Here is a 23,454-nt window from a genome sequence, read left to right on the forward strand (position 1 = left end):
GTGGTATCTGACAGCCAGTGCAGGGATTGACTCTAAATAATGTGTGCAATATGCCATTTGCAGCTCATTTATTTGCTTCTTCTTGGGTATTTTTGTTCTTGGAAACAGATAACCTAATGATGGATTTACAGGGTTACGATACGTAATTTAATTGTCTTTGTGCGACTACAAAAGTAATGTACAACAGTTGATACAGTTAAAGCCCATGACTTCTTGTAGAACTCATAAAACTCTTGTAGAATTGGCCAGAACTTGACTTTAGCTTCAGGAGAAATGTTAGATGTGGAGTCAATTTTCAGGGTTCACAGTAAAATACAAGGGAAAGCTCAATGGATAAATCAAACAGAATCAATACATTTTTGATCTGGCTACAGTGTTTATCTAATGCACCTTTACCTGAAGAACCAACATAATATTGGCCAGGTAATGGAGATAAACATGCTCCTGTAATCCTTTGCAAACAGAAAATAGGAAACTGATTTAGATCTAAATGCAATTACTTCTTTACTTCTTAAATGGGTATGAAACATATAACATTAAAGATGTACAAAGTTAGCCTGATGGGCTCATGTCAAAAGTAATTTTTTTCCCCAGATAACAAGTTCTCACATAACTTATTCTGCATGAGTACTTATTTTCTTTAATATCTCCATCGAAGAGCATATAAGCCATTAAAGAAATACTAGACATCTCTCAGGCCACTGTACTTCCACATACTCAGCAGAACACCTTTTTTTCTTCATCTTCAATGTCCTTTTTATTTGTCTTCTTTGCTTGCTATTTTCTGATTGCAGGTTTTTTATTATTTTAGTCTGCTTTTGTGATTTTAAAAAAGCATTTTCTATGAATTATTGTGTGATGTGCAGGGTAAAATCAGGAGGATTTTATAAATAAAAATAATTATTAGCCCTCAATATTCATATGCATACAGGACATAAATTAGAAGGAGTACAAAGTTACCATCTTAAGAATATAATAAAAAGAAATTTAGCTTCTACGGCATGGTATTTCATTCTCATTAAAATCATTGCTATACAATTGGATTTGTGCCTTTATTGCATTTATATTACACCTATCCTTAATATATTTTACTAAAAAAATAGTTAATGGTTCCTATTTTTTGTGACTTGTAGTTAAAGGAATTGATTATCCATTGCTTGATAGTGTCTTTATGCAACAGCAAAGTGGTTCAAACTGTTAATCTGCTAAGGCATTGAGACCCTCCTATTTTATACAGGTGTAAATTATTACAATACCTAGTGCAAGACAGGCTAGAATCAGAGTGTGCAGCAACACTCTGCAACTGGTGTCAACTGCCAGGACTCCATGGGTTTCCAGGAAACTATATTGGTCAGGTAACCCTATCATCTTTATTTGACCTTTTAGTCTCTTTTAAGCCACTGTGTCCTCTTTAGAATTCCCAAATCTGACTAGATTTCTACTCTGTTTTTGCTGATGCAGGAATAAAAGGCTTAAAGAAAAAAATTTCCCAAAGTACAACATAACAGAACATTAGCCATAGCCATGTAGCATAGTGGCAGTATGATTAATATGAAATCTAAAACAAAATAAACAGATTCTTACCTGATCTTTGCTGAATGTAACCATACTTTGGTAGGCAGCATCCGCAGAGGCAAATATGTGGGGGGGATTTGATGAACGCTTCACACCATGGTAAAGCTTAGAGAACTAAATTTTAAAAAGAACACACCATAGTCAAAATACGGAACTTTGCTACATAATTAAGAACTGAAAAGAGGATAGTGACTATCTTCCACCTGTTCAACAGAATGTAGTTGCCTGTTTTACCACAGAATTTCCCCTGCATCACCTGGAAGAGTGGTAATTCTTGGCACTGCCCAACTTCCAGAATACAAATTACAACACCTAAAACGCACTCTGACATTTCCCAGACAAGACAGTGAAGAGAACTGTATCACAAGAACAGAATTTCAAACACAGGCATTCAACCAAGGAAATACCCAACCTACACAAAAGAAACTTCAAAGATAACCGTGAATCTGAAATCTGGCCCCTCTACCTGCAACCCCGATTTAGGCACCCATGGGGACTAAGATTTATGGCTCCAACTCTCTTCATATTTATAGAGAATTGAGCTGCCTCTATCTTTACAGCATTTGATTCACTTCTTCCTTTCAAGCAGCAGCTGATGGCACAGGACATGTAATAACCCAATAGTCAGAGCAATTCTTCAGGAAGCGACAGCCTCAGCATGAGGAGGTTCATATAACCATCTTCTGTTTCCCAGAAGAAAGCCCTGAACGCCAGACAAGAGGCACAGCTGTGGCTGGGGTAATCTTCATCCCTCCTGTGGAATTTGTGCCACCAAGCAGAAAGGAATGAAATCAAATGAGACTGAACTTAAAAAAAAAAAAAAGAAAAAAAAGATTTGTAGCTACACTTTTCTGGAAGAAGAAAAGGCTGGGGTTTAGTCTGTGCTCCTAGCTTCCAACATCATTTAAGTATTTTCGCTAGTGATATTAATATAAAATGTAAAGTAAGTACTGTCCACAGCTTGGAATCTCTCTTACCTGGGGAGAATAAATGCTGAGATTCTGGAAGGGGTTTAAGGCTATTAAAATGTCTCCAACATAAGTATAAATTTGTAAGTCAGCGTAGCGTTTCTGCAGCTGATGGATAATTGTATCCTGAGAAGATTACAAAAAGTTTGATAGTTAAACAGTATTTTCCCAGTTAGGAAGATTTTTGTAAATATACTGAGAATACTAATTAAGAAATACTTATTCTAAGTGTTACTAATTATTTTTCAAATGCCAACACCACAAAACCAAACAAATATTGTCAAAATTCTCGCTAATGCCGTAAAATGAAGTTAAATGGCAACTCCTATTTCCAGATTAGTACATACTTTGTTATACCAGCCTGAGAAGCAAACCTTCTGAAGAGAAAATGGCCATGCACATTACTGCTGCACTTCATAGTACATTTCCATTTCATTTTTTATTTGACCATGAAACAAGGATAATAATTTTTCAAGGATTAAATTTTAAGTGGTAGTAAGAGACCGTTTTAAACAGGACACTAGCACAATTTAGTATTATGTCTTTTTCTTGCTGGTGTGCAATTTAAGGATCATCAAAAGAAAAATTTACAGATAGTCTGCATATAGGTGATATAGTGAAATCTGCAACTGATATTGTTTTATCACTTTTTATCCAGAAGCTGTAGATACCATATTACTCTATATAAATTCATCAATTTTAGGAAAAATCACTTAAATCTAGATCTTCAAGACTAAACTTCACATTTTAGGAAACTCACGAAATAATTTAAACTAGCATCACTCATAATTAAATTCTTCCACATAATAGGATTCACTGCTACTGCTTTCATGTCAGTCTATAGAATATTAACAAAGTGATGATAGCAGATCAGTCATGTGACAACTCCTTTGTCATGGTGAGACAAAAGCTTGCAAGAAGGAACTCTTCTCATTCTGTTAAAAGAAGCCTAAAAAGCAGAAACAGGCAAAATGTGAGACACAATTGTCAGAAATTGCTACTCAGACAGCACAGTACCTCATCTAGAACTTCTAGATTTACCAGATCGTCATCTAGAGAGTACTTGTCAGCTCCATCCACATGGTAAGGTCTTCTAGTATGTATACGTTCATGCCTGGAAGTTTGTTAGTAGAGCACCAGCGTTATAAAACTGTATCGAGGACAGCAAACATTAAGAGGCAATGGGATGTCATGGGTGAGTGTTTTTGTCATGCAGAAAACACAGACACTCTCTGAAATACATATTTTTGCTTGAAATATCCTTTTATAAAAGCAATAGGTCAGCTTGCTGTCCAGTGTAATAAGTTTTCTCTTTCACAATATATAAGCCTATCTATTTAGCAATGCTCAGAGATGAAGATTTATCTCCCCATTCACACAGTGAAGTATAAAAAAATTCTCCCTCTTTTCCCTTCCCTTCTTGCTCTAAGTTAATCAACTACCACTCTGTTTAATTAAATCTTCCCCCCATGTATCCAACCTATAGTATTGTCATCTAACAAAGTTATAAGAAGCAATAAGTAGTATAAAATCCTTCTGTTACCTTGATGTACGCCAAAGTGCCTCCTCAGATGACCCTAGATCTGGCCCAAAACAACATTTTTGAACCACAGCTGCCATCAGACTCTAAATTGTATGGATGTTCAGTCAGCTTGTCCTCAGAGATTTAAGCCACACAATAAGCAGCAGAGACAAACTGTCACATAACCCCTTTATAATCAGATTATACTGAAGGAATCTTTGAAAATGCTGTGTACATGTTTTTAAACAACACATCTTGTTGAAACAGGGACAAATCAAGAGGCTGTAATATGTCTTCCACAGAGGGGGTGAAATACAAATGCTGTAAGCACAACTAGGCTTTTCTTTACAACAAACATAATCAAAGCATAGTAGGAGGACACCCACCGAGATACAGTCTGCATCCTGCTGAGTAACATTTAGCATTGATCCTCAATGACAGTCCTTGACAGATTGTTTCTGCATTGGTTGCCATGTAGAAAGTAGGAATCACATGATCACACATCCCGAAACAATGCTAAATATTATATCAAGCACTAACAGAATGGTACTGTGGCTTGGCAGGAAACACTGTTGATCTATAATGCTGAAGGTTAATATGAAGATGTAGTAGGTCTTTTTGTCTTTAATCATATATTCATATACTCATGGAATCCTGTTTATGTACGCTTCTACGTTTGAAGCTAGTCGGCTTTCATTCAGTAATGAGAGTGTTTTCATATCCAAGAACTATTACATCATCAGAACAATTATTGCACGGAAAGCCTCTAACAAAGAGGAAGGAGGAGAAGAGTGTTAGCTATGAGTACAGCTTCACTGATAACTGCAAATCCCATTTAAAGATCCTAGTATTTTTATGTCTATTTTTATTAATTTTCTTTATTTACTTTTGGCTACTTGATGAGCTCTGGAAAACTATTTTGTAATGGTTTATTTGAATTATAACTAAATAAAACCGTGCAAACTGTTCTGTCAGCTAGGAAATAAAATAGCGGGAACATAGCAGGTTTTGCTGACATTCCCACTTATATTTTACATCCTACATTCCCAGAGATGGTAGTTTGCTTGATGTTGTACATATGAAGAAATTAAAGAAAGAGAACACAAATAAGAAGCTATGAAAGAAAAATTGTTACAGTGGGTATTATTGTCCAGCGGGCAGCATGGAGATCATGTGAATTTGTTCGAAGTTCCATTCAATTAAATTTTCCATTTTCAGATCTTTGATTAGGTGGTGGGTTTTACATTCTTTTTGGCTTTTTTTTTAAAGCAGTCACTATATTCAAGAACATTACACTTTGCTGACAAGCCAGATCCTCAAAGGAGTAAGAATGCATGTAAGTGGCCTAATGTACTACTGTTTTTTCTAATTGTTGTTTCCATTTCAAACCAGAATTCAACCTCTTACTTCACTGCACAGAAAAATGCTGTTGTAAATAATGTAAATCATTTAAGAGATGGGACCACACCTCAGTCTACAAATGAAGCAAATATTTTAACAGTTGCTTTACTTCATGGAGATATAACTAACAAAGCAATGGCTAGGCATTATAGCTAGCATAACTCATCTGTGAATCTTTTTTTTTCTTCATCATAGCCACAATATTAAATTGCAACAAGTTGCAAGTACGGATATATTTACCAGAGGTGCAGGGAGGAGGGGGAAGAGGGCACATTCAAACCTAAGCATCTCTAATTGCAGAATGGCTTTGTAAACTTATCTGATTGTGTATTAACCTCCCACTGTTTGTTCTCCTTAAGTGATAAACAAATCAATTTTTTTATTGGAAAGGGTTTTTTTTTTAACACTATGTAAATAAATAACTAAGGAAACTGGTCTTAGTCAAATATAAGTAAAACATATGTACCTTTGTGCATATATTTTCTTGTGCTTAACTCATTTTCCTAAGTACACGATTAGGAAGAGGATATTAGGAGCATAACATCACATTAGCTTCAAATCTCCTGCTGGCTTCATCAGTTTTCTACTGACCCTCTGTCCTGCAGATACACTGACAGAGTGGGAAGGAAAAATACAGACAATAACCTTTAATTATTTCCACAATTTTAGATCAGAAATATAATCTGCTTTTAAAATATTTTTTAAAAAATCTTAAAAAGCAGAAGGAAATACTCTTAATTGGGGAAATAATTGTCAGTATATTTTTTGTACAAAACGTAGAATTATCAGCCATTTTTTCAATTACCCTTCCCTTCTGATGACATATAAAATGTACAAATTCTAAGCAAAAGGAGAAGCAAAGGTGTTAGGTTATTTGCCTTGAGGTTCCAGCAATGATGTTCTGAATCACCCCCTGGAGGATGACCCTGGAGGACTCTTCACTGACAAAAGCGGTGTAAAGGGCCAGTCAATCAAGGTACCTAACCTTATCAAACCTGAGGAGCAGCATTAGATTTACCCCAGAACTCTAGTGACGAGCACTGTCTGTTGAAAAAGGTTCTATCCTCCCAAGCACCTTCCCCTTTCCTTTTTATCAGGCAGGAATAGCTCGAACGAACATAGTTTTCTTGGGTTTTGGAGGAGGAGCAAAAGGTGAGAAGCATTTCTCCCTTGGGAGAACAATTTCATGAAGAGGGTGGGAAGCATTCATTTTTTCTATTTGTGGGGAAGAGACAGTTTGAAAGAAAACAACCTCTTTTTGTACTAGACACCAGCCATAGTAATAGAAGTGCACTGTAAATAGCTATATGCTCATATGACTCCGCTATCAAGCTGATGATGGGGAAGGAAAAGCTAGATGGACCACATAGACTTCTAAATCGAAAAGTCATCTTGCTGGCAGGTACAACCTGAGGAAGAAAGCAGCATAGGACAAGAATTTTTATGTTCATTGGGAAGCTTCCTCTCTGATGTCTCTCCCCTCCACCTCCAACATTATTTTATGAATTCCTTTACTTTGGCCTCTTAGTGCAGCTAAGTATTTACGTTTACTGTTTTTTTTCTAGGACTCACATAGGAAAAACTGTTTCTGTACTTGTTCTTCTTTACATTATTGACAATTTTAAAATGAGTTGCACCCAAACTGAGATTTACAAGAAAAATACTCAACACAATGAGAAAGAAAAAAGAGTGGCGAGTGTGCTACTGCCACACAGAGAAACACAGCTAACTTCCTGTGCATTGCAAAGAGTGAATTTTGCTCCCGTACATCAAGTTTCAGCCTGGCGTAATTTGTTGAAGCACGGTCATACTAGAAACACTGACATAGCCTTAATTACAATATAAATGCTGCAGCTATAACGAAAATCTGTGCAACCTCCAGTAAAAACATATACACTATAATCAGACCAAGGATCACTTTGGGGGGCCACAGTAGCTTTGTGATTTAAAAAAAAAAAGGAAAAAGAAAAAAAAGTTTTAAACTCATTTGCCTAATATTCATATAGATGAAGGCTAGAAGAATTGCATTAAATTACATTGCGTATAGCATCAGAGGACTATTTCTGGTTCTGTTTCTGTTATTATCTCTGAGTCCAAAGGAAATTACTGGCTGGATGCAATCAAGTTCCTTCCAGCTAATTGCTTTCAAAACTAAATGTGAGCTGGCAGAGAAGCTAGATATCTGGTTGTAAGAATTACTTCCTTGGATGGACTGCTGCTGTAATCCAGCTGGCTATTAAGAAGGGGGAAGCTGCCAAGCCAGCGTATTCTCATCCTAATATCTGACAAGGTAGCCTGAACATACCTGCCCTTCTCAAACTATTAGATGCTTAGATTTCTTTTTGCTTTTTTTCCTTTTTTATTTTTTTTCCCAGGCTTCTTCAAGTTTGATTCTTCCTGATGTAGAGATTTGCATTTTATCCCTCAAAATGCAAGGTTTCACAACTATCCGTTCCCCATTACAGAAACAAACTTCTAAATGGTGACCAGCAGTGGCACACTGACCCAGCATGACCCAAAACAGTAAACTCTGAACTCTTTACTGTCTACAGTAAACTTGTTTAAAACTTTATCCATGCAAATGCTGAAGTTTTTTCATTCTTGTAAAAACTGAATCTGGAGGTTGGTAGAAGACCTCTTCTGGCTGATTCCTATGAAGAAGCCTATTTACAGACAGCAACATAAGCTACCTAGTCTGCAGGAAAACATGCAAGAGAAGAATGAGCTACGTCTGGAGTTGGCCTCTTCAAAGCTGCTAATAACTGGGAAACTCCCACTTTGAACCATAAAACCAAAGCCTTTTGATACTTGATCATCATTAACTCTCAAACATCAAATCAATTATTGAATTTTCAGGCCAGGAGTTATTAATCACTTGAAGAAATATAGAAGACCATTGTTTTGCTCAACTTCAGCTACTGTGACATTTGATAGACAGGGCTAACAAAATAAACGTAGATGGCAACTGGTGATTATTAAATATTTTCGTTACCTTAAAATTATTACAGACGTATCTACTGCATTTCTCCACATTAACTCCCCTAAAGAACAGCCAAATGCCACATGGGGACCCACAGTATCTAAAATCTTGAAAGACGGCTTGTAAGAATATTACCAAGGGCAAAATTTTTAGAATACATTCTGTGAAGACTCTTCTTCCCTCTTTCCAATTCTAAGCTTTTAATCATGTATTTTCCTCCTTGATGTTCTGCTCCTCCACCATAGTCAAAAGGCAGTTGATAGATCTGCTACTACATTTGAATTTCTCCATCTCACATGCTGTTGTGACTTTGCTTTTTTAGATTTTCTCCTGCATGCTATACTGGATAGAGCAACCTGTTATTTTAAGATTGTTCATAAATAGATAATTTCTTAATTGCTGTACATTCAAACGGGGAAAAAAAACCAGAACGTTTTCATTTCATTTACTTTTGCTGATGGTCAGTACTTTTCAAACTTTCAGTTAAACATTACAAATCCTCCAGTTTTCCATTACTTTTACTCACAAGCCACTAAAACTTTTTTTTTAAAATGGAATAAAATGGGAAGTTTACTTTTTTGATAAAGTCTTCCTAAAGGATGCAAGATTTTATCATCAAAAGTTATGCAAGGAAGGGCTGGGCCAATAGACAGAATATTGGGGTTCCAAATTTGAGTTTCCCTTTAAATGTCTCCATGACAAGCTCCATGGTATTTTTAAACATTATTTATGGAACTTGAGATACTGCCTAGCTTAAAGGACTTTGGAGGTTTTCACATATGTTTTCCAACTTTTTCAACACTGAACCAGCTGTCAGCTTTGCCAGGTTTAGGTTAAGTCCTGACAAGGACGAAAAAATGGGGATAATATTTGATGTTTATAAACAAGCTCCAGAGAACATGCTCCCTTTTTGCAGTACCTTTGGCCAATGTAGACACAAAGAGTCATTTAACATTTAGGAATATTAGGAAACAGACTAAATCCCTTCTGACTTCTTCCTTCAGCAGGCTGGCAATCAGCCTGGAAGTTGGAAACTCTTGTACTATAAGTCAAAAAAGCAACTGACCACACAAATGACTTCAAGAGATCAAAAAGCATATTTGGAAAGTGAACCGCTCTCTCTTACCATCTCCCTTAATGGATTATCAAACACACTGAAACACTATTTAACAAAAATATAGTCCACACAAAGAGAGCAAATGTTTACTGTTAAGTGAGAATTAACAATATCCATAATCTGTAATGTATCTTTGCCTAGAGTCTTCCCAGACTCTAGGGCAGAAAGAATGGAAGAAAAAATGGCTAGAGCTTCAGGCACTATGCATGTTTCTCTTCATTAGCAGGTTTACAGTGACCAAAGGTATAGTATGGCTTTATGGAACAAGTAAAAGACAAAGTTCTTGCCTCAGACAAACTGCTATCTATTTTTTGTAGGTATAATGTATTAAATAAAGCTATTAATAGCCATTTCATAAGTGGAGAAACAGAGAAATATTGAAGGTAAGTGATATAACAGAGGTTACACAGTAATTCAGAGAGAGAATGAGGAATAAACCACAAACCTCTACCATGTTTTTGTATTATAATTTAGAGGGTGCCTAAACATTCTTGGTATTTTACTGACATGCAGTTGCATGAATCTTTAAGAACTTACCCCTGAAATATAGCGAGATTACTATCAACTTAACTTGTGTACTGTTCTTTACTTAGAGAATACAGAATTAGCCACAAAGTCTACATCAACACTCAATTATTATTACTGTACCAAAAAATTTTTTTTAATTCTGCTTATCATTCCCAACCAATGTTTGCATGTTCTGTTGTCGACACCTTACTGTAACTCAGATTCCTGCTTTTTTCCAGTTCTGCCGTTTCATGCTAGATGAGATACAACTCTTTAGGAATTAATTACAGTTCTTGTTCTCACAATGTTATTATGCATTAGGACACTATTTGGATAACCTGAAAGCATTTTACAGTCCTTGTGTGAGTACATGATTGGTAAAGTAAAAAAACAAACAAACAAACAAACAACCCTGACTGAGAGCCTGTGACAGCATTCTCTCTGATTTTAAGAAATGTTTCCTGCCTAGAAGGCAGCTATATATTGATGGGAATGAGTGCTCTGGCTCCCAAGATGAACTACAAATCAGTATCCATGTGTTAAAAAGTAATGATGTATTCGACTTTCGAATAGATGGGAAAGAAAAATTCAGCATTGCTGGAACAAATATATGTGAAGCAACATTCTGATGTACTAACCTCTTTTTTTTTTTTTAAGGATTAAGGAAATCTTATAAAAATAGAACTAGTGGACTATTTAACACCAAATACATTTCTTAAAATTAAACTTCATATAACTGCTTCCATGGCAAAGCTGTTAATGAAAAGTATATTGCTGTTAATTAGCATTTATGCCCCGGTATTGTTAGAAACCATACAACACATACACATAGTTAATTGATAGCTTATAAAAGGGATATGGAGAAGAGAGAAAGTTAATACCCAGAGCTCAACCTTATGCAGCCGTGACACTGGACTTTCTCACGAAGTTTTTCCCCATGAGAGTATAAGAAACAGGCAATGCAGGAGTAATGTGCTGATGCTGAAATTTCAGCTTCAGTCAGGACCATGGCAAGACTCAAGGATTTCAGTCTAGAAGATGCCAACAGATGGAAAAAGAATCTTCCTCCTCATTACAAGTGTGGAGAGAGGGGTATCCTGGCTGGGTTTTCTGAAACTGAAAACACCTATTTGCATAAGGATAGGAGATATCTGCATCTCACTGATGAAAATAATTTAGGAAAAAATAAAACTAGTGGAAAAGTTTCAAAAAGCATCTTTTTCAGTAAAAAAAGCAGGAGCAATTGCTAATGCCATTTTTCATTTTAAAAGTCATCTTTTACTAGCATAAAGGAAATAATAGAGTATAAACCTCTCTAGTAAGTTCTCTCATGGCAAAGTGACAATATGTTTGTCAGCAACGAACTGATGATAGCAACAAATGTGTGCATTAGTAGGTTCCTTGGAGCTAAGCAAGGACAATGAAGTGCCCTTTCAGTTCAGAGGTGTGAAGAACTGTGCTGAAGTTAAGCCTAATTATACTGCACACAAAGAAGTTTATAACTGAAGAATGAAAGAAACTGAAGTAAGGAGACATTTCAGTCTGTGGCTCCAGAGGTCGACCCAAATGACCCTGCTAAAAGGGGACAGCTTGCTTCTTTCTACCCCTCTCCCCCTTATTCCTGGTCATGTGAAGTATTCCCTCCTTTACTTCAGCTATATCAGTTGAGGCACCTCTCTGCAATCACTAACAGAGTAGAAAATTATTTTTGTGTTTCTGCTGGCTTAGGTTTTTTTTCTTATTTTAGAAGTTCCAGCTAGGGAGGTTTTGACAATCACTGGAGCTGCAATAAAAACAGCATCATGAGCTTGATCCTGGGACCTGTGGGAAAATGAGAGAAAGAAGCCAGTTCTCTCCTTTTCAGTAGCAGTGAACTGCTAGATCAGCTCTCCACATGTGTCCATCATACCCTCTAAATCAGTAGCGCTGACTTTCTAGTCTGCAGGCTTACTCTCAGGCACAATGACCTTAAGTGATGTCCCAAAATAGGCAAAACTGGCATGGCTCAATTGGAAAGAGAATCCTATTTAAAAAACCACAGGTGCTGAGTCAGTAAAGAATCAGAAGATGCATATGCAAAGCATTGATGCTGGAAGACTTTTAAATGAGACAAACCCCAGATACCTCCTGATCAGTTGTCATCACCAGTGAGTCCCCGGGTTCCCTCACAGTAGAAGTGCCATTAACACCAGCATCCTGATGATTTCCTAGTTTCTGGAAATTTTCAGCCTGTGCTGTGAGAACATTTTCTTTTACTTATCTTTTAAATGATTGATCTGTAGTGTTGCTGTACTAAAAAAGGGCATCTACTTTTCTTTATCTCTGTACACCAGGGAATTAATGCACATTTCATTGTACCTGCCATGGACACATCAATAAACAGAAAAAGCATGCACATATATCCAATGGTATAATAGAAAGGTTTTACTCAACATGGGTTTTAATTGGCCTATTTACTTTGAAGTGGTGACTATACATTCAGATTACTTCTACAGATAACCACAAATGAATGCCAGTAATTTTTTTTTACAGTACCATCTGGTCATGTGTTCTTCTGCGTGTCTGATTCTGTATTGAAAATGATTTTATAAATGCATTACAGAGGTTTTAAAGGCTTTTAATTGGTACCAGTTTTCCTAGGGGGTACTATCTCCCTATTACAGAGCCAAACTCCTTACTATTATAAGAGTATGTCTATCCTCTGGGGAAAATTATAATTAGATGCTCCTGGTGGTTGGTTCTCTTGTAATAACCTTATGTTTGTAGTCCAGTATTAACTGTCTGGCCCACAGACTCGATGCTTTGCAGGGATATGCTTTTGCAATCTCATTAAAGTTTGTACCAATCTGATCAAATTTCAAATCTTTGGAAAGTCAGCACTTCATCATTCTGAACAATATGTTGTAGATTTCAATGGTAAATAATCACTAAATTTTTGTCCTCACTGAGCATGCTCTCAGCCCTGATCAAAGTGGGCTGGTGCTTCAAAGAACAAGTAAGGATACCATAGTATAATGCTACACCAATCAGAAAGACATTCTTTAACAGCAGGTAGGCCCATTGGCTTCAAAGTGAAGCCAATAGCAAGGCCCACTGGCTTCAAAGTGAAGGTAAAGACAGCTATTCCTCCAGCAGCCTAATCATGTCTCCCCTCTTACCACTCACTGGCAGAGGAAGAAGCCACCTAATTCAGAGGTGTGGCTAAAAGCAAACCAAGACTCCAGGAAAGAACAAGATGGGTGCAAAGAGTCTGCTGAGAGTAGAGCTTTAAAAGTAGACGAGAAACTATAACAGACCTGGGAAAGGTGAATTCAGTGATGAGAAAGAACAAGAAGGCTGCGAGCTACATTATCAGGTGAGGAGGAACACCAAGAACAGAGAAATGGCTGGAAAAATAGAAGAACCTGGACTAGGACGTGCTGAAGAAGGTGGAGATTAGAAACAGAAGCTATTGGAGTGGTAGAGGAAGAAGACACAAGAAGCTGACTCTAACAGGAGAACAAAGCCTTAAGGACAAACAGAACGAACAGTGAATAGACACTGATGGGAAAGATGGGTCAGATAACCATCCGGGACCTGGGACAGGGAACATAGGACTAGTTGGCCAAGTAAATTTGGGGGCATCAGGGACAATAATAGAATTTAGACTGGCAGGGAGAATAAGATTAGGACTAAACCCATTGCAATAGAGGCCCCTTCACTACTGCAATCTGCAGGTGTTACTGCACACAAGTTGCAAACAATTACTCTTGGCAAACAAAATATTTAAGATGGGTTAGGTGGTGACAGGCTAGACAAAGAGTTAAACTCCCTTCGGTGAGCACGGATTCATATGGGTGTGCTGGGAAGCAAAATCCTTCCTACATTCCAGTCATGCATAAGCATAAGGTGCAGAGGCTTGTCTGTCACAATACTCCCAGTTAATATATGGAAATTCTTAAGGAAAGAAATGCTGTCTTGGTCTTGATTCCTTCTCACTCCAGATTATGGAGATAGATCCCAGAAGAATGTATTGGAATACCATGAGGAATCCATTTCAGAGCTCCTCTTAGCACAAGAATCATTTCACTCTGTCTGTATCTTCCATTTGGTCAACAGCTGGGAAAACTCCGATACCTTTCGGGTCAGCCAAACCACAGCTGTAAGCAATCTGATCTGTGAGGTGTTACACGGGGGAGGTCTGCTTAGGAGGCCAGATAAAGCAGAAACTTCTACTGTAACACTGGCATAGCTCCCTCACCCACAGTAAGCAGTTCCTGGTATATTTTTTCCAGAAAAGGAAAAAAAAAAAAAACCAAAACCCACAGAAGTCAACTTCACCTTGAAACTGTACTTACAGCTATTCCTTTATTTTAACTTGTTCATTTTTGTTTGGGCTTTTAGCGTTTAAGCTACGGAGCCTTATGGCATATAAGTATATACATGTTTATGACTTATGAATCATGACATTTAATTTTCTTCATCAACATTAGTAGGTGTTTGTTTATAATAACGGGCCAGAGCTTATCTCACTCTAGACAAATTTCATATTACAGAATGATTGCTGAGCTTGGGAAGGTGTGTTCATTTGCATTTAATTCTCTTTTGAAACAGTGAAATTCTGCCACCCTCTGGACAACAACTAAACTAAGATATATTTACAATCAGCCTCAAAAGTAAAAAATCCCACTGCTGCTGATAAACATTCATTGCTTTTTAAGCTCATTTTAAAATTAATTACTAGGCTGAATGAAAAATAGCAGTTACTATTAAACTACAGACAAAACAATTGCTTTAAGTACTGAATAGCCTTCTTACTAATAGTATCTAATCAAACAGCAAACTTTAAAGTGTCCTAGTCTTAACCTTTTCTAGTAGTCACTTCATTGTTCACAGTTGTATTTTTAAAGATCTGCTACCAAAATATGACATAATTTTTCATCATGCCAATATATATTTCCACAAACCAGAACATTCAGGAATTATTAGCGTCTCTGTGAGTGAGCCAAAAGTAAATACACATAGAACAGAGTTCAGTGGGAGAAAGAAGGCTAAGGAGAAGGTTGCATTATGGCTGATCAAATTAGCTTTAAAAAGTATCAATGAGAAAACATGTCTCTTCACATGGCACGCAGCACTTACTGCTAACAACACTGCTAGTCAATGCATTAATATGATAATTTGAAACAGTAAATGCCTGTGCAAAGTTTCAACTTGTGCTTCCAGGATTAGTGTGGGGAAGGAGGGCTGCAGCACATATGTTGTACAGTACCTTGTTTTGGCTATGGAGCCTATCTGCTGTTGTTCTTGGATGAGCTCAGCCAGCTGTTTTTGGAGAGACATATCTTTACCATGTACTTGTTTAATAAACGGATGCTCCAAAAGATGGGTGACTGAAGGACGCTTTTCAAAATCCTTGATAAGACACCTGTGACAGAGAAATAGTGGTCTCAGGCAATTATGTTATTTCATTACAGGATTATTTGAATCGGCTTACTGTGCAGCTGTTATTGTACAGTAGTTTCTTTTTCCACAAATTTGAGTTCCTCATTATGCAACAAGACTCCTCCTCTACATTGGAATAAATCTGGCAATGAATTTGAGCTTATTTAACCTCTCTTTTTACCTGTAACTAGCTTACTATGAAAAAAATGTTGCTTACTATGCAACAAGTCTCTTCCTCTACATCGGAATAAATCTGGCATAAAACACTTAATTAAGTGAATTCACCCTACAAGTACACTAGTATAAAGGCTATGAATTTGAGCTTATTTCATGTTTTAAACTAAGTAGCTTACTATGAAAAAATGGCATCGTATCTTGTAAGCGCTGTACAGTTAATATACATTAAACATAACCTAAGATGAATAGACAATACTTCATTCACTTTCATTTTCTACCTATTCTCCGAAAAGAGTTTGACTAAGAACTATAGGATATAGCCTACTAAAAACCACAAGTGAAACCTGTGATACAACACTAGTCAGAACAATTTGATATAGAGCTTTGTTTTGTTTTTAAAATGAATGTTTCAGGTAGATCTTCTCTATTGCAATGATAAGTGTTAGCATAAGAATCATAGAAAATTCTGCAAACCTACATAATTCAGACTGGAAGAGAAATTAATGAGTCATAAATAAATGCTAGCCAGGGTACCAAAGTTCTGTCTGTGATAGGAACAGGTGATCTAGTAATGAGTAAAGAGATACATCCTATTAAATTAGCATAAAATAAAGTATCATGCTAATTTATGTAACCGAGATTTGAAACTGAGGAAGCCATCATTGAAGTTGAATTCTTTTCTCTACAATAAAGCTGAAATAATGCAGTCCAAACAGAAGAATGATCTAACAGGATTAGACTGCTTTAAAGTACCCTCTAATTCTTTATATTAAAGTATACTGTTTATCTTGCTCAATAATAATATTAACATTATTTGAGAATGTGAAAAGGAAATGCTGCAATTCAGTATATATCTCCCTTCTAGCACCTATCATTTCAGTGAATTATAGCTCAAGTTGAGTTTATTTGATGAAATACATTCGTATTACATACTTCACAATTGCAACTCATATTTGCTGGTATTAAGTGATACACCTAAAGTACTTCCTTAGCAGGGCCAAATATCACAAATAAAGATTATCTTTTTAGCAAAAAGTTCAATGAACCTTTAATACTTTTTAGAACAATTTATATTCTAGCAGTATCAATAACAATTTGCAAAATTTAAACTACCTCTAAAAAAAAATCATACACATTAATTGATTTCAAATACTACCAAACGCATTAGAAAATGATTAAAGTTTAGCCTCACCTCAAATACTTTACTGAAGCCTAAAGTCTGGTCTTAAAATGATCCTGAAATATCTTTGAACATAACTTTAATACTTTAGGTTCCTGAAAACCATTTTCGCAACCTCTTCTTGGTACATGTAGTCCAGAAAAGACAGTCTGTAAAATGTGCTACCAGTTATAACTATCTTGGTGAATTTTGCTATAGGCTAGAACTGTAGCGTCCTGATCGAAAGACTAAAGTAAAAGAACGTGCTTTATCTGGATCCCTCTGAATGCAAGGCTATAAATACCAGTCGTTCCCCCACCATGAAGAGATCCATCATTAGCCTTCAACAGGTTCTGACACCCCACCCCCACCCCTTTTTCCTTTTGTGATCCACGGTTTTTAAAAGTCAATACACCCACACAGACAATATGGTCCATGCCAATCCTGGTTAAATTTATATGTTTCCTGAGAAAAAGGAAAAAAGCATTTGAAAAGAAAGATAACATTAATCAGGAAGGCAGAAGAAAAAAAACACAAAACAAAACAACAAAAAACTATGCAGTATACAAAACCACAGATTGTTGGCAAGTATCTGGAGATTTCAGTCTGAAAAGCTCATGCACTCATGTGATTTTTACCATTCTAACAATAATTACAAATTTATAGTATTTATGCTATATTGTTAATATATAAATTTTCTTGTTAAATTTGATTACATCAGGAATTTTTCAGTAATATAACTGAATCCAAGTGAAGCTATGTCATAGAATCATAGAACAGTTTGGGATGGAAGGGACCTCTAAAGGTCACCTAGTCCAACCCCCCTCCAATGAGCAGGGACATCTTCAATTAGACCAGGTTGGTCAGAGCCCCATCCAACCTGACCTTGAATGTTTCCAGGAATGGGGCATCTACCACCTCTCCGGGCAACCTGTTCCAGTGTTCCACCACCCTCATCGTAAAAAAGTCTTCCTTATATCTAGTCTGAATCTACCCTCTTTTAGTTTAAAACCATTACCTGTTGTCCTATCACAACAGGCCCTAATGTCGTGGCAGTTGCTTTTCAGATAATAACAATGTTAGAGTTTAAATGGATTCTCTTCAAGAAATGACACAGTTCCAGACAGAATATCTTGTGTTTACCAAAAGTGTGAAGAACATACAAATCTTTTACCTGGTGGCATGTATTTACTAACATGAATTCTACTCTGAGCTCTGGAACAATGCATCTCCAAAGACACTCTATGGACAAGATCCAGAAGTTGGAAGAGAAATTTTTCCATATAGATGGCCCCTAGGTGAAACATCCCAAAGTCCAGGATACTGCATTCATTAAGGAAGCCCAACAAGAAGAGATGGAAGGAAAACATTTTAGGCAAAAAAGTTCTTAGCTTCTCTATTTTGTGCCTGAAATGCTAGCTGTTTAGGTCTGGCAAGTGTTTTAATGAACATAGGCAAGTTCTGTCAGGGAGGTGGTCTTGAAGACTACTTTAGGATTACCTTTGCTTCTGCTGCATACTCCTGCCAATCACCCGCTGACTATTCACTTTGCACGCACACTACTCTTCTGCTTTGCAACTATCAAAGTTTATATATTGTTTCATCTATACGCAGCCTTCATTCTCTGGTAGCAGGATATTTTTGCAATCTGTGGTCACTTAGGATTTCACTTGAAACACAAGTAAAACTTCATGAATTCATAAGATGACCAAGGTAATGACACGACACATCCACATCATTCTGTGATCAAAGTCTCTGTTCCAGGCTCATACAGAGCACACCTACTATGGTGCTGAGTTTGTGCCTATATTGGAAGAACAGAGCCATTTCAGATGGTTAGTGAGATGCCACAACAAAACAGAGAGCTAGTAACTAACTGCCGTGCAAGGGTGAAGCACAGCAGCTTAAATTCACATCTGTAACTTCTCGTGTGAGTAATTCTACTCCAGTTCAGGGAAGAGACTGACAGGAGAATGTACCTCTCCACTGAAGTTGGTTTAATCCATTAAGGTAAATGAAAAGTTCTGAGCACATTAGGAACACAGCAGCAGAAAGACCAGGCAGGCCACAGGGAATTGAAGTATGTATGGCATATACACTCTCCTTTTGCTTTGAAACAGCAGAAGTGTTGACACAGTCAGTTCTAGAAATTACTCCTTATTATGTTTCAAGTGCCAGTAACTGGCTTGCAGCTTAGTTGCAGTAGGTACTGGGGGCTCAGTGCGTACTCGGACATGCAGTGCCAATCTGGTGTATCACCAGGCCTGCTACGATGGAGTGCAGGATGGAGAGCTGTCACATGACGCTGAAAAGACCGTCCTTATGTTTGTCCTCTTGGTGCGTATTCCTTTGTCCTAATTCCTCTCTATGTAGATAAGACCTATTAATATTCTGAGGTATATTTACATGCTCTGCTTCTACACGCTGTCGTTTCAACTGTGTTGCTTTTAGCGCCACACTGAATGCGTGCTGCTGCTGTTCTTAGTCAATGCTACCTGTGAAACAACAATTCTTGGGGCACCACCTACGTGCTAGTGGAAAAATGATGCATCAGACTGCCAGTGTCACTGCAGGTGTTCAGTAAGGTATCTATCTCCTACACTAGAAGCAGTATTGACACTATACTACTCTTCAGAAAAAAATAATTTAATATAGAATATCAGCTCTTACGACGCTAAAGCCTGCATGAAGGTGAGCATTATCACAGTGTTTCCTACTGACCTGCACCCTGAAATAGAACTATATCGTGTGAAAAAGTTAATCATATGGGTGCCTGAGTCCAAAGTTGCCAGTACATTCAGTCAGGAGATGTATTCCATGTAAAGGTCAGAAAAAAAGAAATCAAGAAGTAATACACAAAAATCCAGCACTATTAATATTTGAAAGAGGAAAAGTACAGTAACAAAACAGCCTTTATAATGTCACTTATCAGAAAATATTCTTATTCAATGCAGCCAACAGGAATCCGTGTGTGTGTTGTGCAAGTAAAAAACAATATTAAGAAGTCATATCACTGAAGGATTTGCTTCTGAGGAAAGGAGAAAACTAAAATATCTCCAGGTGCTCATCTGAGCATTCGTTTAAGACCAATTTGGACAGTAAGCTCAGACACTGTCAAACATCAACCATGCTGCAATTACATACAAAACCAACAAATGTGCTGCACCTGCAAATTAAGCCAATTTGTTTGGCCTGTAGAAATTACAAAAAAAGAAAAAAGTGGTAAGACTGCCTTGCATTGAGCAAATTGACTAGCAAATCTACTACAAGATGGGTTTCATATAAGGTATGATGAAAAGCTGATCATATCTGGTCTGTTATTTTTTGGATCTAAAATAATGGTAAGGCCAAGTAAGTAGAGATTGAAAAGGAAACAAATATTGTACATGTTTGCCTTGATGAAAGTCAATCCATTACCTAATTTGAAATTCTAGTATCTTCCATCATGCTTTCTTAGCTGAAAATTAATTCTCCGAATTCATTAGTGTCACTACATTAAACACAGGTTGCAGCCATTTGCTGCAATCTCACAGCCAGGCTCCTAAGCACCATTTCCATTCTGCCACAATTACAGGCAAAGATGGAGCATTTATTAGCAGGGGATAAAAGCAGACTCCCGTACACACAGGCCCATCTGACACGACCTCCAGAAATTCACTGGCTGCTTGCACTTGGATGATAACATTGTTGGAATTGCTACCTCTCAACAACGTAAACTGCTATTTTGCAAGCAGCAAATCAGATGACTGAAAAGGAGAGATATTTATCAGCATTCATAAGCTAATATTTACTAATGAATAAATGTAAAGAAATAGATTTCATAAGAACTGCAATGGTGGTCTAAGTCTCCTGTGTGTTCAGAAATAGAAAACAATTACTAACGTCATTCACTATTGCAGTAAGTAGAGCAGCAGCAGTTATTTCTTTCAGAAATTCTCCTTCATCAGATCTATTATGATCTATTTGGCCACAAGTACTTTCTTTAAAAATAAAGAAACAAAGCAGCTCCAAACACTTATAGCTTAGTTACATTATGATTTATCTCCAGTATTTTGTTCTCTTCAATTATTACATTTTGTGAATGCTACATTTTCTGATGATTTCTCATCTGCTGGCAGTGGATTGCTGGAACTTACTTCGTCTCATAAACCAAATATCCAACCAGACCAGGTTTCCCTAAGCAGGGAAAAGGAGGTCTCCAGGTTCTGAGATTTTTATTTTCTCTTCCCCATACTTTCCCAGCTACTTCTATCAGAAGGTTGTTTCACGGTGGAAGACTAATGAAATCAAGAGCATGACCCCAACTGCGTTGCCCCTCCTGCTTAGAGAAATGGAAGGACAGACACTGCCAAGCAAGATCATCTAGGCCAGGTACATTAGGTCAGAACCTCTCCAGTCAAGGAAGGAAAAATAACAATCTCAGATTGTTTTTAACTGGTTAAAATGCTCTGTTTCTATCCGTCACTCTGACTGTTCCTCCTACCTCTGTACCACACGTAGCCGTGGCAGACACTGGTCAGTCACAGGGAGAAGAGAAGTGGAGAAAAAAACACATTTCATGAATTATGTTTGTAATAAAGATGCAGGGATGTGCCTGCTTCCCTGAAGCCTCCCTGCTTCCCATTCCCAGGCCTGCCCATCCCCCACTGCTGCAGGTCACTTGTTTGCAAAAATGAACTAAAAAACTGTGACAGCTTTGCCAACAGCATTTCTGTTTTCAGTCCTAATTCAACAGGACATATAGGATACAAATAACTTCAGAACTATATATAGTTGCCCCTTTGGAAAAAGCAAATGCTGAGCACTAAGGGTATGTATATAGGTTAAATAGGTCTCCTGTCTTGAACCAGCATCCCATGATAAATAACAAGGATTTTACTGTTCCTTCTGTTGCAATCAGATATCAGGATGAAAGACTGAAATTATGACAAAGTACTCAATCATCACGTGCATAATATAAATTCTGATGGTCAGAACACATTTATATCTTTATTGATCTGCCTTGTGGTAGCAAATGCCATAAATTACTAATCTTCCCTAACAATGAGGGAAATACTCTAACACTGAAATGTCACCAGCACCTGTTTTCTTAATAAATCTTTCCGTTTAATTTTTAACATCAAGCACCATATAGTGTAATTTAGAGCATGCATCTGAAATCTCACAAAGGTTCACTCACACTGAAATTGTAAAATTAGGTGTAGTAAATAGCTTTACCGCTTCTAAAGCTTCAAAATTTACAATAGGTTTCCCAGCCTCCGTTGGGCTGAGTAGACCCAACCATTTATTCTGGCTCATATACATGGTTTAGAAGACAGACAATGGGAACTCTATGGAGTGGCACCTCTTGCAGCTCTTAGAATGGGTCAGAATTTGCTCATGTTGAAACCCTTAGAATTTTACCAGAGACAACAGAAATTCAGTCAGAACAATTCTAGGGAGCATCTCAAAAACACCAAATACATTTATTTATTGTATGATGAAATCAGGGGGTTTCTAGACTTTTACCAGGAATAGGTCTGCTCTATTTCTTTGGCCTGTCCTTGAAGACCCAGGAACACAAAGATCCTTCAGAACCTTTTACAACTGAAGCTTTTTATTAGAAACAGTATGTTTTGCATTCATATCAGACATTCTCCCTTAGGTATCCATCCCCCTTTGACACTACAGCCTGCAGCTGATTTGAGGCAGCTGGAGGATAGAGAAGGTAGGAGATGATGAAAGCATAGCCTGATACTGACAGTTTATTTCTTTCACATCTTACGTCATAGCTGGAAATGCAGCTAAGGACAGAGATATTTTTCTCTCCTTTGGTGTTTAGTGCATTCTCTCCTATCTTCCACTAAATAAGGACAGCCACTAAAAAGGCAATTGTAGATCCACTATGCCATAATCACAAAACAGCTGGGAAAAGTTTTTCACTTATATGCCATTAAGCTGACTGCCTGATGCCCTCTGCTGTGAAACCCCAAATCCAGCCACGCTATGACGTCTTCATTTGAAGTAACTCACAAACACCTGGGCAGATGAGATCAGGTTAGTTCTACTAGTTGGGAGTCCACAGGCAGTAACAACATTCTTCCAATTACTGTGTGCCACACCTGACCTGTACCCCATGGCCCACAAGAGGACAGCAGGCACATCTGTGCTTCCTGGAGCTTCCCTTAATCTAAAAGTGTGCTGGACTGCTTCATACCCAGCTCTGCTGTTGATTATTGAGTGACTTGGAGCAAGCTGCCCTTCGTCTCAGTTTCTTCAGTTGTAAAAGAAGGAATTGAACTCTTGTCTCTATTCTACAAGTACAGATGACTTAAAAATCTACTGAGAGGAATAAGGCATTACTATTCTACTGTTGCTTCATCAGTCCAAAGCAAAGGTACTATTATCAGGCAGAAAAGCTGGATTATTATTTGGTTTATATTTTTAGCAACTCCAAGTTTTACTGCTTTCCTATTTCCATACTTCTGCCTTTCATACCATCAAAAATGCATTCCAAACAAACCTGGATCATCTAGAACTAGAATAATTTAACTGGAAGGAATAAGTCCACCTCTAAAAACAAACTAATACAAGACCAGCCCAGACATATTTCACTTCTCTCCGCTCCTGCCACCTTCCTTCCTT

General features: G+C 37.3%; 1 protein-coding gene across 1 annotated transcript in view; it reads right to left on the reverse strand.

The window, feature by feature from the left end:
* Positions 1-23,454, reverse strand: part of MYO3B (myosin IIIB) — a 206,722-nt gene that overhangs the window by 105,828 nt on the left and 77,440 nt on the right. The window contains exons 10-13 of the mRNA XM_087731497.1: positions 15,322-15,477; positions 3,561-3,657; positions 2,553-2,669; positions 1,585-1,689 (exon numbers count right to left, since the gene is read on the reverse strand). Coding sequence (XP_087587623.1) covers positions 1,585-1,689; positions 2,553-2,669; positions 3,561-3,657; positions 15,322-15,477 — 475 coding nt within the window. The remainder of the gene's footprint in view (positions 1-1,584; positions 1,690-2,552; positions 2,670-3,560; positions 3,658-15,321; positions 15,478-23,454) is intronic.

Source organism: Nipponia nippon, unplaced genomic scaffold (genome assembly GCF_047370975.1).
Source record: "Nipponia nippon isolate SJK-2023a ecotype South Korea unplaced genomic scaffold, ASM4737097v1 scaffold_5, whole genome shotgun sequence".
NCBI classification, from domain to species: Eukaryota; Metazoa; Chordata; class Aves; order Pelecaniformes; family Threskiornithidae; genus Nipponia; species Nipponia nippon.